Source organism: Hippocampus comes, unplaced genomic scaffold (assembly GCF_001891065.2).
Source record: "Hippocampus comes isolate QL1 unplaced genomic scaffold, H_comes_QL1_v1.1 scaffold153, whole genome shotgun sequence".
Classification (NCBI taxonomy): domain Eukaryota; kingdom Metazoa; phylum Chordata; class Actinopteri; order Syngnathiformes; family Syngnathidae; genus Hippocampus; species Hippocampus comes.
The window spans coordinates 284,655-299,710 of record NW_017805991.1 but is presented as its reverse complement, the minus strand read 5'-3'; the positions used below and the strand labels follow the sequence as shown (position 1 = coordinate 299,710).

The 15,056-nt window shown below is 40.3% G+C and overlaps 2 protein-coding genes across 4 annotated transcripts; one reads left to right on the top strand and one right to left on the bottom strand.

The window, feature by feature from the left end:
* Nucleotides 1-563: 563 nt before the first annotated feature.
* Nucleotides 564-2,741, bottom strand: rpp38 (ribonuclease P/MRP 38 subunit). The gene is made up of 2 exons (XM_019892099.1): nucleotides 2,598-2,741; nucleotides 564-2,011 (listed from the first exon to the last, which is right to left on the bottom strand). The coding sequence occupies exon 2, from the start codon at nucleotides 2,001-2,003 to the stop codon at nucleotides 1,191-1,193; it is 813 nt and encodes a 270-aa protein (XP_019747658.1). The 5' UTR covers nucleotides 2,004-2,011; nucleotides 2,598-2,741; the 3' UTR covers nucleotides 564-1,190.
* Nucleotides 2,742-3,116: 375 nt separating this feature from the next.
* Nucleotides 3,117-14,548, top strand: LOC109528977 (acyl-CoA-binding protein homolog). 3 transcript variants are annotated; one of them, XM_019892086.1, is made up of 18 exons: nucleotides 3,117-3,291; nucleotides 4,600-4,717; nucleotides 5,546-5,608; nucleotides 8,621-8,745; nucleotides 8,833-9,014; nucleotides 9,092-9,216; nucleotides 9,556-9,664; nucleotides 10,075-10,168; nucleotides 10,518-10,643; nucleotides 10,729-10,830; nucleotides 10,899-10,982; nucleotides 11,084-11,191; nucleotides 11,862-11,992; nucleotides 12,467-12,590; nucleotides 12,662-12,740; nucleotides 12,806-12,899; nucleotides 12,980-13,099; nucleotides 14,001-14,548. In XM_019892086.1, the coding sequence occupies exons 1-18, from the start codon at nucleotides 3,280-3,282 to the stop codon at nucleotides 14,119-14,121; spliced, it is 1,917 nt and encodes a 638-aa protein (XP_019747645.1). In that variant the 5' UTR covers nucleotides 3,117-3,279; the 3' UTR covers nucleotides 14,122-14,548. The 3 variants fall into 3 exon arrangements, with proteins under 3 accessions (XP_019747645.1, XP_019747644.1, XP_019747643.1); XM_019892084.1 differs by lacking the exons at nucleotides 3,117-3,291; nucleotides 4,600-4,717; nucleotides 5,546-5,608 and adding exons at nucleotides 6,630-6,766; nucleotides 7,363-7,488; XM_019892085.1 differs by lacking the exons at nucleotides 8,621-8,745; nucleotides 8,833-9,014; nucleotides 9,092-9,216; ... (10 more) ...; nucleotides 12,980-13,099; nucleotides 14,001-14,548 and adding an exon at nucleotides 5,688-6,081 and having other exon boundaries at nucleotides 3,136-3,291.
* The last annotated feature ends 508 nt before the right edge of the window (nucleotides 14,549-15,056 follow it).

Here is a 15,056-nt window from a genome sequence, read left to right as displayed (position 1 = left end):
CGCCTATGCCAGCATGGATATTTGAATAAATTCACATAACAAAATCAACAAGGCTGATTGACCTATTTTTCCCCATCTTTTGCCTTTTAGGGAAAAGTTGTGTTGTTACCTGACGACTAATGCCATGTAAAATGCATTGCTGCTGCTTGTCCAATTTGGAGATTAATAGCCAGAGTCATTCAATTTTAGGGCACTTCGAGGAACATCTCTAGTCACACACAATCTATTCTGGGATGCTTGTCAATTCTGTTTTGTTTGGTTTTAGAAACTATTACAGCCCGATTGATTCATCGGATGATATTAGCTTATTTGAAATTGGCCAATTTATTCAATTTTTTACATGATGATGATGATGTTCAAACATCAACGCCATGTTTTAAGTCACATAAGAGTATAAAAAGAAGTCAGTTATGCCATTTATTGAAAAGCACTTTTCTCATGTTCTATAATCCTTTCTTTGGAGACATAACTATTACAAAACAAAATACATTCATCTTTACAATATGTGATGACTGGTACGGTAATTCTGGAGTCATGTAACTTTCAGTGTATGTTTTTTTTAATTTTTTTAATGCCTTCTGAAGAAACAAAATGCCAAGAGTTAAGCCTTGGATGCTTGCTGAATTGGAATAGTGGAACTTTAAAGCATCTTTCAATTAACCATGGCGTGGAAAAAAAAAGATCAGAGACGTTCAGTTAAAAAAAAAAAAAAAAAAAGTAAATACTCTACATTACTCACAAATGGGGATATTGGTGCTTTCGGGTGAATTTCAGGACTAGAATGCAAAAGGTGAACTTTATTTGACCTTTTCTAATGTAATGAACCAATGCACACCTTTTTGTACATTATTTTCAAGTGCATCCACCAGTATGCTTTTCTATGACTGCTCCAGTTTCTTTGTATCTCTGTTGAAACTTGCTTTCAATGGTGAGCTGGTGTTAGTCAATTGTTCGGTGCATGGGCAGAATGATGAAGAGGACCATTAAACATTTCTAATTGAAGAAGAAAATGTATTGGTTGATTCATAGATCAAAAGCTTAGAGTGCATTTTAGGTTCATCGTAAAATTCCAACCCAAAGCCCAATATCCCTAACTTTTTGTGAGTAGTAATAAATGAACCTAATAGGTCTCCAGGCACAAACAACAAACTCCAAATAACGAGGAGGACAAAATTTAAGGGAACTTAATTTCACTTGGCTTGCTTCCGATTCCGCTTTCTTTTTATCTTGGCTGGGTTGGAAACAATTTTTGTTACTTTGAGAGGTTGCAGCGTGCAGTGTTCACTCTCCGGCTCCAGTTTTCTTTTCTGGCCCGCCCTCTGTCCACCTTCCTCCTCTTTAGCATCACCACTGTGTTGCAATTCCACACCAGGTGCTGTACCTTGTAGCCAAGCAACATCCACAGAGGGCATCCTGGGTATGATTGCATCCACAGTGTCAGTGAACGCCTCTGCCTTGTCATTGTTGTCACCTTGGCAGCAGCTGTGCCTGAACCCCAGAGCGAGGACACTCTTCAGGCCTAGCAGTGTGGCCATGCTTTCGCTCAAACGCGGAACTTGGCAGGCGGGGACGCCTCTACTGGCGCTCAACTCTATCAGGTGGTTGGTCATGTGCTTGGGCTTGATCGACTTGCACACCAGAACCAGCTTAAGTTGGTTCCTCTCCAGACCTTTGGTGACCTCGTTGATGCCCAGGGCGAGTTGTCGTCTCGCGGCCACATCTGTCCAGCCACCTTTCGACGAATCCTCCACCTTATTTGTGTCCGTATCCATAGATGAGAAATCCGGACCTCTCTGTTTTTTCCTCCACGGCCGAAACACCTTCACTTCCTTCTTCTCAAGCCCCATGGAAATGAGTTTGTCTTTCAAGGTTGTCAGGATAAAATGCATGTCTTTTTGTGGAAGAGGGCTCCAGTTCAGCGCAAAAGGGGATGTGAACATCGTCTTGACCCTGATGGGCTTTTTGCCGGCCTTTTTGCCGCTGCTTTTCTGCGGTGTTTCCATTTAATTAACTGGAATTAATAAAAATAATGAAAAGAAGAATTACAGCCACATTTCATCTGCTTGGTATGATGGCGCTTCATAAAATATGTAAAATGATCAATTAAGCGAAAACTGAGCAAATGCAAAAAGATGAGTAATGTACAGGGTGGGCCAAAAGTAAGTACACACTTTAATTATGTACAGTAAATGGCAAATAATTTGCCACGGGAGAAAAGTGCATTCTACAAAAAGTGTGCATTCTAAATCAATACAGTACAGGTAGCAAGGGAAGGAAAACAAAAACAATAAAAAAGGAAGAATGAGAAATAAAAAGGGGGGTGGAGGAAGGCAGGAAGGTTTGTGGAAATCAAGAAATTAAAGAGGGAATGTAAGAAGGATGCAAGGTTGCATAAACAATAATCTGTTGTGATGGGAGATTCTATGAAAGATGCCAGAAATGTAATAAGAGAGGTGTTTTTTTAAGTACCATGCCACCTACTCTTGGCTCAACCTGTACATGGACATCAAGTGATCTGTCGTACCGTCTGTAACCGTTGAATTAACAACCAAAAACCCAACAAAACTGACAAAAAAAATTTTGGAAACAGAATTTACCTGAATGTCTCCACAGCATGTGTTGTAAACTCTTCTTATATTTCCAATTTAAATCACGGTGAATGACAACTTCTTCCTTTCAAAACACACGCGTTAGCTACCGGGCGCCGCCATCTTGTTTGAATTTTGTCAAAGCTTTATTTAAAATGTAGTAAACAGTGGCTACGTTTGTTAAAGGGACCATACGTTATTTGCAAGGACTTGTTGAAATAAAAGAATACAATTAATTACCTGCAGTTTCTAAAAAGATTAGCTCTTTTGCAAGTAGGAGTTTTATTTTGTGCACCCGCATGAATACGTCAGGTAGTTTTGAAACCCACTTCGACAATGGGTACTATTTATGCTTCCATTATATTCACTGTTACATTTTTTTGGGGGGGAAACATCCTGATGTAGTTTTAAAACACACACGCACACACAAGAGCTCTATTCCTTGACCCCAGAATATAGCGTGTTCGGTAAAGACTTTTGACCCAGACATGACATGTGCAAGGAAACCGTTCTCTGGTTTGAGCATGCGCACACGTCAGGCCACCAACTAGTTTCTAGTCCCGCCCGCTCCTTCAGGCCTTGCCGGAGCGACATTCGACCATCGAACCGTTGTTTTTGCACCTTCACCCAAACGACCGAATCGAACATTTAAAAGAAGCACATCGGAGTGTCGGCGATACTGTCATCCAAAATGGCTTCTGTGGTAAAATGAAATTTCAACTTCTTGTTCTTTCATCATCGCTTTCATCATCCATGTTGACTTTGCACGCGCGATCGCGCGCTGTCTATCTTCACTGACATGCTGTACTGTATTACATTTTTCTTTACGTTTTAAGAGCATACCGCGTATTACCTGATGCTACATCGATTCCACTGTTTATCTTTCACTCGTCCACTCCGACCAACATCTATGGTACAAGGTTGGAGAAACAACCCTTATTATGCGGTGAGAATAGAATAGATGTTCCCAAGCTTGTGGTAGGGGCTTCAAAGGGTCGTTTCTTATTTATCATCTAGGGGATTTTGGATTCATCAGTTCATGTGTAATGTACAGCAGTAGACGGTGAGCCAAAATTACGCATAGATTTTTTTAAATGAACGATTTTTTTGTTCAACAAATACCATGCAAAGGCAGATTTGGACTGGTAGCAAAAACAGAGGGAGATACACAGTCAACCTCGTAGAGGACATTTTACTCCAATCGAGGAAAATTATACTCTCAAAAAGACTAGATTTTGTCCAAGTCTCAACAAAGTAACATTTACACTTGGAAGAGATAGAAATATCAAGAGTACATTTTACTCAAAGTTGATTTTTACTCCAAATAATGAAAATAAACTTTCATTTAATGAGAACATAAATTAGCCACCCACATTTTAAACTGATGAGAGTGGGGGGGGAACCCAGCCGCTGGGGAGAAGTGCCCTCCCCTGGGGGTACACTGTTCCCCGGTGCCGGTCCCAAGCCCGGAGAAATGGGGAGGGTTGCGTCAGGAAGGGCATCCGGCGTAAAACTTTTGCCAAGACGGACATGCGAGTTGATAGGGCGGTTTGCAGGGACGGATGGGAATTAATGACTCGCTGTGGCGACCCCTGGAAAGGGACGTGCCGAAAGGAGAAGAAGAAGAAGAAGTGGGGGGGGGGGGCTCTTGTACTCTGAGTGGGAGGCAGTTGTACTCTAAACTGTTTAAATAAGCTCAATTGTAATTTTATACCCTATTTTATCCCACCCTTGAGCAAATTTCTACTTGGAGCTGCAAAAGTTTGGGAAACTCAGCTTTAGACGTTTGTATTTAGACGTTTGTATTTATCCGTCCTGCAGTGTCCTAATTCCTTTGTGAAGTAGAAGTAGGAACAAAAGCACCAGTCTTGAATAAAAGCCTATTGTTTAGCCTCTTGTGTTGTTCTAATAGGTTACCAAGTTCACATTCGAGACAAAATGTGCCCATTACTTCACCGTAGTTGTTACCAGTTAATAATCAATAGCCTTGTCTCTCTGTTATCACCTGCAGGCAGAGTTTGAGAAGGCGGCGGAAGATGTGAAGAACTTGAAGACAAGGCCGTCGGACCAGGAGTTGCTTGACCTCTACGGCCTGTACAAACAGGCAGTTGTCGGAGATATCAACACGGGTATGACAAGTCTGTAATTTATTCTTTCTTCAGGGGTGGAGCTATGTGTTGATAGCTGGTCTCCGGTCACCCGACTAGCCACCCGCACATCTAGGGGAAGATTTTGATGAAAATGTTTCTGTGGTGCAGATAGATCTAAATAAGTTTTGAGTGTACAGATCAAAGATAAAAGAATCGTTCGTAACTTATACTCGTAGCGAACAATATTCAAGATTGTTCCTTTTTTTTACTTTAGCGCACAATCAACATTTATCATACCCATCCATACTAATTTTCCCAACACACTCATAATACGAGGAGGGAAAAAAAAAACGACGTAAAACGCAATCTTTAAAATTGTGAAGGATTAGGGGATTGCTTTGCCATGTTCCCTCTCAGGAATGATGAGAATGAATGAACCATTGATCGCAATATGCAAAATGGCATTGGCCATAGGAGATAATTGATCACTCTTATTTGGATGGTAGCTAGCAAATCAGTGCATCAGCTATTGACTATAAGAGCAAAGAAAATGATTTTATCTGATAAATTAAGATCAGCAAAACTTTGCTTTTTGCGTAGACATTTTCCTGCTTGTATAATGAGTGTGTTGGGCAAGGTTCTGAATATGAACGCATTTTATTTCATGAAAGACTCACTGTGGATGGTGTGATAAACAACGACTTCTCGGTCATGTGCTCGTTGTACCCAAGGTTGATCTCACAATCTCTGAGATATGAGGTAACGTACGCACGAGTGAACATATCATCTTATGGCCACCCCACTGAAAAAAAGTTTTGGCTACCATTTGGATTTCTTAATTAACAAATGCAATTTCACGTTTTCCAGAAAGGCCGGGGTTGTTCGACATGAAGGGCAAAGCCAAGTGGGATGCATGGAACTCCAGGAAAGGTAGAAATCAAAATGTTTGAGCTGAAATACAACAATTTTGTTTTTTTAACCTGTCATTCGTTTTCCCGTGTTTGCCCAGGAATGTCCAAGGATGAAGCCATGTCTGCCTACATCGCACTTGCAAAGGAACTCATCAGCAAACTGGGTTAATAGAAGGGGATACTGTACTAAAATGCTATACTCAATAAAGGACTAAAGTGAGGCTGCTATCATGAAGTACAACAAATTATAATGAAGCATTTTTTTAACGTTTCTTTTTTGAATAGCTTCTCTCCATTTACATTTCTTTAATGTGAAGATGTAGCATATGGCAGTTAGTACTCCATGTTTGCTTATTAGTGAATGTTAACTTGCTCATGTGCAAAAAATTCAACGATTAATTTAATCAAACTTAATCCCTATTAGAAATGAAAGACTGAAAATAATGTTAATGTGGATGCTTTGAAAATAAAACTTATGCACTGTTTTACTCATTGGATTTGTGGTCATTATTAGTTGAATTTGTAATATGCATGATTTTGACCCCTGATGTGGTATGCTTTGGTTCATGATAAAAAAATATTTGAGCCTTAAATGCATTCAAACCTTCGCAGGTGAACTTAATGTTACTTTCTCTAATATTTTGAATGCATATATGTGTTAAATGTTTTAAGTAGTTTTTGCACAAGTTGCTGTCCTCTAAGGAGGAGCTTAATGGCAAAATTTACAAAAGGCGTTTGATCCTTGAATTGGCCAATAAATGTCTTGGTTCAATTAGAGCATGTGCTAAAACAGTCCTCGTCATGCTTTTTACATTTTGTTGAGCTGAAAGAATTGCAAAATAGACTTTTCTTTTATGGAAAAAAAGGTAATAGTTCTGAATATGTCTTCACTTTTAATCCCGAAACACGACTAGTAACGAATTAATTGTTTGTTTGACTTTGTCACACATAGCATTGCCCTCGTGTATATTGGTTGCACTCAAATCAACTCTCCGCTTTGTAAAATCTAGGGCAAATGCCACTGTGGTGCGCATGCGCCCTGATCTCTTCCGGGCTGCTTCAGGGGCATTCGGTTAAAGGTGAACAGCGGGAATCCTGAACAGCGAACACTAATCCAAACGCACGACCGAAGTTTTAGTTCTGTTTTACGGGAACCCTGTCGACATATATCTTGGAGGTGAGTTGTACTTTACATTTTGCATACGACGCATCATGGGAGATAGACATGCAAATCATGTCAACGAATCAAATCCAACTCAAACAGTCAGCTAGCTCGACGAGTTAGACTTCACCTACTGCACTTTGTGTATAATGCAAATCCACTTTTAATTTCGATGTCTGTTTTTTTTAATTGGCGAGTGATTATAAAATATTATAAACGTTTTAAATATTAAAACGGGGGATGATGGAGTCACATTGGACGAGTATGTAGATGTTTAACTACCTACTTGGCTGTCTGCCTTTCATATCTCTATTCTATCCATCTCTCTCTCTCTCTCTCTCTCTCTCTCTCTCTCTCTCTCTCTCTCTCTCTCTCTCCAACAATCTAGTCTGTTTCTCCCCCAGTCTCTGTTCATTTAACTATCCCTCTATCCCAGCCCTCCATCATTTATTGGACATCCATCTAGACTCAAGCCATCCGTCTTGTTAAAACATCCTTTCTATTCACCTGTCCATCTTTTTTTCTCTCTTTCTATTTACTTCATGTTTTCCAGTGTGAATCACTGACCCAAAGTGTATGTGTGCATACGTGTGCATATGTATGTTTTGCAGGTAGAATAAAAAAATATAAAAAAATGCCGGAGCCACAGCATGAGAGGACTTTCCAGTACCAAAACAGTCTGCCTGCTCTGCCTGTCCCCACATTAGAGGGCAGCCTCTCCAAGTACTTGGATGCAGGTGATACTCTGTTTTATATCAAGTGTAGAGATACATTATTTACAATGTATTGCATATTTCCATGCCGTCCATCTCTATAAGGCAATCAGTGAGATCCATCACAAACAGATGTTTCTTCTTCTTTTTCTTCTCCTTCTTCTAAGAAACTGCATTTGCAAGGATAAGATAATATTTTGGCCTTCTGTTGTAGTACAAAAAGCTAACAAATATGAGAAATGTCACCCACTATTATGCAGTGTCTCATAATTAGCGTACACAACCCATTATTCATACATTTTATTTCCTGTTTGTTAAAAAAAAAAAACAGTCCTGACATTTCAAGGTAATGAACTGTGGACGGTGCAAATATATGTCATGGTATGATCTCAGATTTTAACAGGATGTATAAAAAAAAAAAAACCATCAAAGTTTAATGTTAAATTTATGTCCGTGATAGATTAATGTTTTACTTTAAAAATACATCACAAGTGGAAAGCAGATTTGGACATGGCATAAAAATGTGTAAAATGCTAAAGGAAAATGTGTGTCATGTAACAGGAAAAAAGGCTTTTTAGATTAGTTAGAAAATCTGGATCTGTTGGAATATGATGTTGGAAATTTATTGAACGGAAATGCCATTAATTCGTCTCAGCAATAAAACTCAGTTTTGCCTACTTTTTTTTTAACCAATATGTGGGTTAAAAATACGTAATATATTGCAATATAGAAATAAGTGAAAACGCACTATAATAAAGGAATAAAACATTTGAAAAACTATTTATTGCTCATTAACTTCTATCACTAGATGGAAGCACAAGCCTCGTTAAAATTAACCGGTGTATGCACTTCTTATCATGAGTGCCCTGGTTCTAAGCAAACTTAAACGACACTTTTCATACTTTTTTTAAAAACTTTAATTATTAGTAGGATAGTGATAGACTACTGCATGTTCTGACTTCTGTCCAAATTCAGGCCCCTCACCATAGGAGTGGAGATCTTGTGCACCAACTTGACTTTTCTGTGTTCATACTATAAGTAGAAGCTAGTTTGGGTGTATGAAAGTATATTATTACGTGTCAGATTAAGATTGAAGGCAAACCTGCATGCACTTTCCCGAACCGCTCACTCTGAAGTGTCTTTCGTTTGCCATCAGTGCGCCCATTTGCATCCGACCAGGAGTTTAAAACGACAGTGGATATTGTGCAGACATTTCAAGAGGGTATTGGCAAAGAGCTGCACCACAAACTACTCCAGAGAGCCAAGACCAGGAGGAACTGGGTTTGTTGCAGTTCCATAAATGACGTTATCATGCGATAAAACTCAGTAGTTTAATGTTGAATTTAGAATGATTTGAATTCCCCCTAGCTGGAAGAGTGGTGGTTAAACAGTGCATACCTGGAGGTGCGCACGCCATCTCAGCTTAACGTGAATTTCGGTGGCCCGGCTCCCTATTTGGAACACTGCTGGCCCCCCGCAGAAGGAACTCAACTACAGAGGGCCAGTGTTAACGTCTGGCACACGCTACAGTACTGGAACCTCATTTACAAGTAGGATACACAGGCGGCAAGTCAGTTTACAACATGATGCTAAATATTGTTGTTGGTGGCGGTTTGTGTGATTTTAGGGAGGAAATGGCCCCTCAGAAAGCTGGTAAGATGGTGTTGGATATGGACCAGTTCAGAATGCTCTTCTGTACCTGTAAAGTGCCTGCAGTTGAGAAGGACACCATCTACAATTATTTTAAGACAGGTACTGTATTGTCTCAAAATGTTATATTGAAGTTGCAACCCAATGGGTAGTGGTTAGCACCTCTGCCTTCTGGTTTTGAGGTTTGGGGTTCAAATCAGGGCTCCGGCTACTCCGGCTTCCTCCCCCATTCCAAAGACATGCACGTTAGGTTAATTTTTTTAGTCTAGAAGTGACCTGTGATTGACTGGTGACCAGTCCAGGTTGTAGCCCACATCTCGCCCAAAGTTAGTTGGGACAGGCTCCATCTCACTCCCGACTCTAATGTGGATAACTGGTTTTGGAAACGTATTGATGGAGGATTCTCAGGTTTGCTATATTTTGTTCCTGTTTGTGTCACAGAACGAGAGGGCCGCTGCCCGTCGCACCTGATTGTCATGTGTCGCGGACGGATATTCACGTTTGATGCACTTTGTGACGGCGAAATCCTCACACCACCTGAACTCCTCAGGTAATAGCTATTCCCAATAAGAGTTGGCACTTAGTTTATAACAATACAAGCAGGTGTCCTAGCCGGGCTCAATCCATCTGAATTCTTTTGAGGCCGATGCCGATTTTGGGCAGAATAAAAATACTGACTGTACTGAATACTTGATTTGAAGATTTTTGCTATTTGCAGGCTGGCCTGGTCCATATTCCCTGTGAATAGTGGGGGTTAACTGTAAATATATTGTAAAATAAAGCTGAGCCGTGATTGGTCATTACCTTAGCGCCGGGCAGCTGGTCTTGTTGGTAAATCTACAAACGGTACGCTGCTACTACGTGTGAGCTCAAGAATCAGTGAAATATAATTAAAGATCATAATTCAGAGATCCAATAGCACATGTCTTTTTTTTCACTTGTTTGGATTCACTTGGGCAGGCAGCTGAGCTATGTGAAAGAGTGCTGTGAGGGACGGCCAGATGGCGATGGTGTTGCTGCTCTTACCTCAGATGAAAGGACTCGATGGGCAAAGGTTTGGAGACTGAAACTCACGGGTCACAACATTAGGTACACATGCATGATATCCTGAGATCTAGAGGTTTATTATAGTCATGGTTTTCTAACGTTGTCAGAGATTTCAGAGATGTTCCACCTATACGCCGGGAATGGAATGGCACGTTGTGAGTTCTAAAGATGGGTTAAGACAAGTTTGGAGTTGTTTAAAATTTATAGTCATTTTAGTCACCGCTCCATTGGATACACAGGTGTACATAATGAAGTTTCCAGTGTATTTTTCATCAGTGGGTGTGAAGTGAAGATGTCACCAAACTGTATTATCATTTTTTTTTTTTTTTTTTTTTTAATAATAATTGTTTGTGCAGGCCAGGGAGTATCTCATTAGCATTGATCCTCACAATGAAAGCATCCTGGAGACCATCCAGCGCAGCCTCTTCGTAATATCCCTCGATGACGCAAAGCCATACTCCTCTGCAGAGAACTACACAAACGTACAGACCTCGCATTTCAAAACCTTTCTCAAGTTTGATTTCATGAGTTCATTATTTGAAAACTGAAAATTAATTGTGAATGCAGATTGCTACGGAAGCACTCAGAGGAGACCCCACCATTCGCTGGGGAGACAAATCGTACAACTCTCTCGCTTTCGCCGACGGTACTTTTGGATCCAATTGTGATGTGAGTATTTAAGAAGCCTGCATGAGCTGATAAAGAAAACAATGTCAACAGTTGAGCTTCTTTTGCAGCATGCAGCATATGACGGAATGGTTATGGTGTCCATGTGTTGGTATGTTGACCAGCAACTTAAAGCGACAGAGGGCAAGTGGAAGGTGGACATGAACCTTTTCTTGAAATGCAAATATGTCAAAATAGCTTTTCTTTCCCAAGATAACAGTTTCTCCCCCCCTTTGAAACATGTGACCACCTCCAGGGCTCAGAGAGAGTCCGGCCAATGCCTTTACCTGAGGAGCTTGTTTTTACCACGGATCAAAAAGTCCTGAATGATATTAGCCACGCCAAACGGCAATATTTCGAGATGGTGAGTCAGCATTAGTCATCTTGTATTCCAAAGCATACATCGTCAAATAATCGAAATAAATAACAGGAATGCACTGTTTCAGTCTAATAACCATTTCTCCATTAAACATATTCAACGCAACCAACGGTTATTCGCTCACATAACTGCAAATCATAGTCGTCAGTAAGGGTTGTACATGTAAGCAAAAGCTTATATACAGAGAGGAGGATTTTTCAAACTTGTATATTTCGAGATTCGATTTAGAAATTTTCATGCTCCCCTGGACCCAAACTTACTAGTGAATCATGCTTTTTACCATAACATCCACCTATTTCGTACATACACAAATGATAATGTGCACTGTTGACATTGAGTATTGCTGATAAGTTGTGTGCCATTTTGATGATCAATAAAACGACTTAGACTTTTTCTCTGATGGTCAGCAATCCAAGAAATGCTGCCCTTTGTAGCTGCACGTAATGCACATACCAGAAATTGACACTGGTTGTAAGTTAAAAAACAATACAATTCACATGAGTAAGTCAAACCGTGAAAAAAAGTCTTTATATGTGCAACTTTGAAATCAGGTCGGATGATAATCTTTCGTATTGTGCTGTGATTTCATTATGGATATTTTATCCCACCTCTCATGTTCATATTTCCACCTGACTGTATTGTCTCTGGCTTCCAGGCACAGGACCTCCAGATATTGTGTTATGCCTTCACGGGTTTTGGAAAATTGGCAATCAAGAAGAAGAACCTACATCCTGATACCTTTGTTCAGTTGGCCATGCAACTGAGCTACTACCGCATGCACAAAATGTACTTATTAGTTCAAAAATATGCCTTTATAAGGAGTGGGCAAAATAAGTTATTTTATTTTTTTAAACAATTGCTAGCTTCATGATAATTACATTTATTAATCATGTTTTAAAAAGATTCATTATTTTTTACTACAACTAAAAACATGACAACAAATTTCGGGGTCTAGACATTATACCCATTCACGACGCTAGATGGCGCCAGATATCATATAATTTGGTGTTCAAAAAGTCTTTTTTCAAACTTGAGTCTTGTCTTGAAAAAGGGGGTGTCGTCTTATAATCAGGGCCCTCTTATATTCGGGCCAATACGGTATGTATTATTCGGGTGTTTTGCATGTATTTAACTTTTTTTAAGACCATATCTACTAACGACCAGGGCGCATCTGTGTGTTTTACAAATCAAACGTGGCCCTTGATCCCCTGGCCTAAACATATCAATAATTCCCTCTAAACATCTGCTCTCGCACCTCAGAGCAGGGAGTTGCTACGAAACGGCAATGACCCGCAGGTTCTACCACGGCAGGACAGAGACGATGCGGCCTTGCACCAGCGAGGCGCTCAGCTGGTGTAAAGCTATGATGGACCCCATGTGTGAGGTGACACATTGTACCACAGAATCATTGTCACCGGTTCATGTGACCTACTAAATCAATCATTATCTCATCAGATTCATGACAAGAGGAAAGCCATGCTGCAAGCCTTCAACAAACACAATAAGCTAATGGCAGAAGGCCAAGAGGGCAAAGGTTGGCGTCTTAACTCATCGGGATCAACTGTCGCGATGAAGCGTAACCGTCATATGGTCCACCAGGTTTTGACAGACATCTTCTTGGACTCTATCTCCTCGCCAAGGAGGCGGGACATCCCACTCCTGCGCTCTACACAGACCCTCTCTACACAAAGAGGTAAAGCTAAATATAATGCAGATACTAGTTTTATTTGAACACATTTGAGGCAATAAGTGATGTGTTGTTTGTCCTTGCAGTGGAGGTGGCGGGAACTTTGTGTTGTCATCCAGTCTGGTGGGCTACACTTCAGTCCAGGGGGTGGTTGCTCCAATGGTTCATCATGGCTATGGCTTCTTCTATCGCATCAACAATGACAGGTATCTTCACTGAACCGGGTATCCCTTAATGCAGTCTGCAGAGTGGAGTACATACAATCACGCCTGCCCGAATTTGGGGAAAATACCTCCCATTAAAATCCGAAGGCCCAAATGCAACATTTAGTTAGTTTGAGTTTGCTCCCTAGGCACTGCACATTTAGCCTTTTCTTATCTTTTGTGTGTGTGTGTGTGTGTGTGTGTGTGTGTGTGTGTGTGTGTGTGTGTTTATGCCACCACAGAAGATTATTAATGACAAAGAGGAAATCTATAATGGTGGCCATAGAGCAGGAAACTTTTTGACACATAGGGAAAGCAATTGTACTTCTCTGCGGCTGCTCAGTACAATATAGCCAAACCGTTGTTGTGCATGACGACAAGGGATGGTAGTTGAAGACCGGTTCTTTTAGAGAACCAACATCCATAATCAATTCCCATCCCGAATGATGATACATAAGACTTGAGGTCAATGAGAGAGTGTTTCGATTTTTTTTTTTTTCCCACCACGAACAGGAAAGAAACTTTTTTTTCGGGACATGGGAAAGCTATTAACACTTCTCTATTGTGGCTGCTCAGTACAAAATGGCTAAGCTGGCAAAAATAATAAACGAAGAGCACACAGTGTACACAGCTATGTGAGCTGTATTGAGTCTTCATGTGAAGAGATTCACCTCAAGCAGTAATCTCCCGCAACAAATTTGTTACTGCGTCATCTGTAAAAGTCAAAGGTGAGGACACAAGTTGTTGTTTTTATGTTTCACTGTTCACAGGGGTTGACTTCTTTTTCACAAGTATGAAAGCCTTCCGCCATATGACTTGAATCCCCTTTTCCTTTGCACGTCAGTCACTTGTCATGAGACTTAAGATTTATTAGGCACTGATGATGCACTTAACCCCTTTGCAGGATTGTGATCTCCGTCTCAGCATGGAAATCTTGCCATCAGACAGACGCTGCAACGTTGTTCAACAACTTCTGTAACTCCATGCATGACATGTTTCACCTGGCGACCACATCTCAGCTTTAAGTATTCACTGGCACCGAAAGGCAGAGGAGCTTTCCGTTAGGTGCCTCCCACTGACTCATCTCCTCTTCTTCCGCAAACGTGAATAGTAGAGTGTTTGCACATAGCACGGAACAATGCAACTGTTAAGAATGACTTTCGTGTTTTTTTGTTTTTTTTTTTGTGTAAATTGTTGTTGAATGTGTATATTGCTAGGATAACTGTTTTAGATTTTAAGTGGTAATCTCAGCCATGAAGGCTTACTTTTTTTTTTTTTTTTTCTCGACAAAGGCCTCAAATATTAGCCAGGATGATTAATACCATTCCGCTGACATCCCAAGAAAATTTGATAGACGCTAATCACCTCAAGTAGCGGTCAGCTGCTTTGACTTACTCAACTGCACAGACTAAACTGACATTTATCAGAGGTTAGGTGTTTTTTTTTTTTTTTAAACAGAAGAGGCACTTATATGTGAAAATGTATTTTTTTAACAATGAATAAAGCACTATTATTGTACTGATACATTCTAATAACTTAGCACTATACAAATGTATGTATTTGTGCAAATCATTCTAAACGGATGAATGAAGATTTAAAACATTGTGACCGCTGTGGTCAAAAACATCTATTGCGACACTTGTCACACATTCACCTGGTGCCGCGAGTGTTATTTTTACTTTGAAGTACGGTGGGTGACTCACCCTGGGATTAATTTGAGTTGATGTCAATATTTGAAGAAGTTGGGTAAGTTTGCTTTCGTAAGGTGCATAGTTGAGCTTGAAACACACAGAGAGAGGCCTTGAAGCTGTTTCAAGACACTACACTTAACATTAACTGAAATGTATTGATCTGCCTGTCGCCCTTATTGGGTACAATCCAGGACCCCGCGGCTTCTCATCATGCACTCATATGCCATGAAAATCAATTGAATATTCATCAGCTTTTTACTCTCTATGTA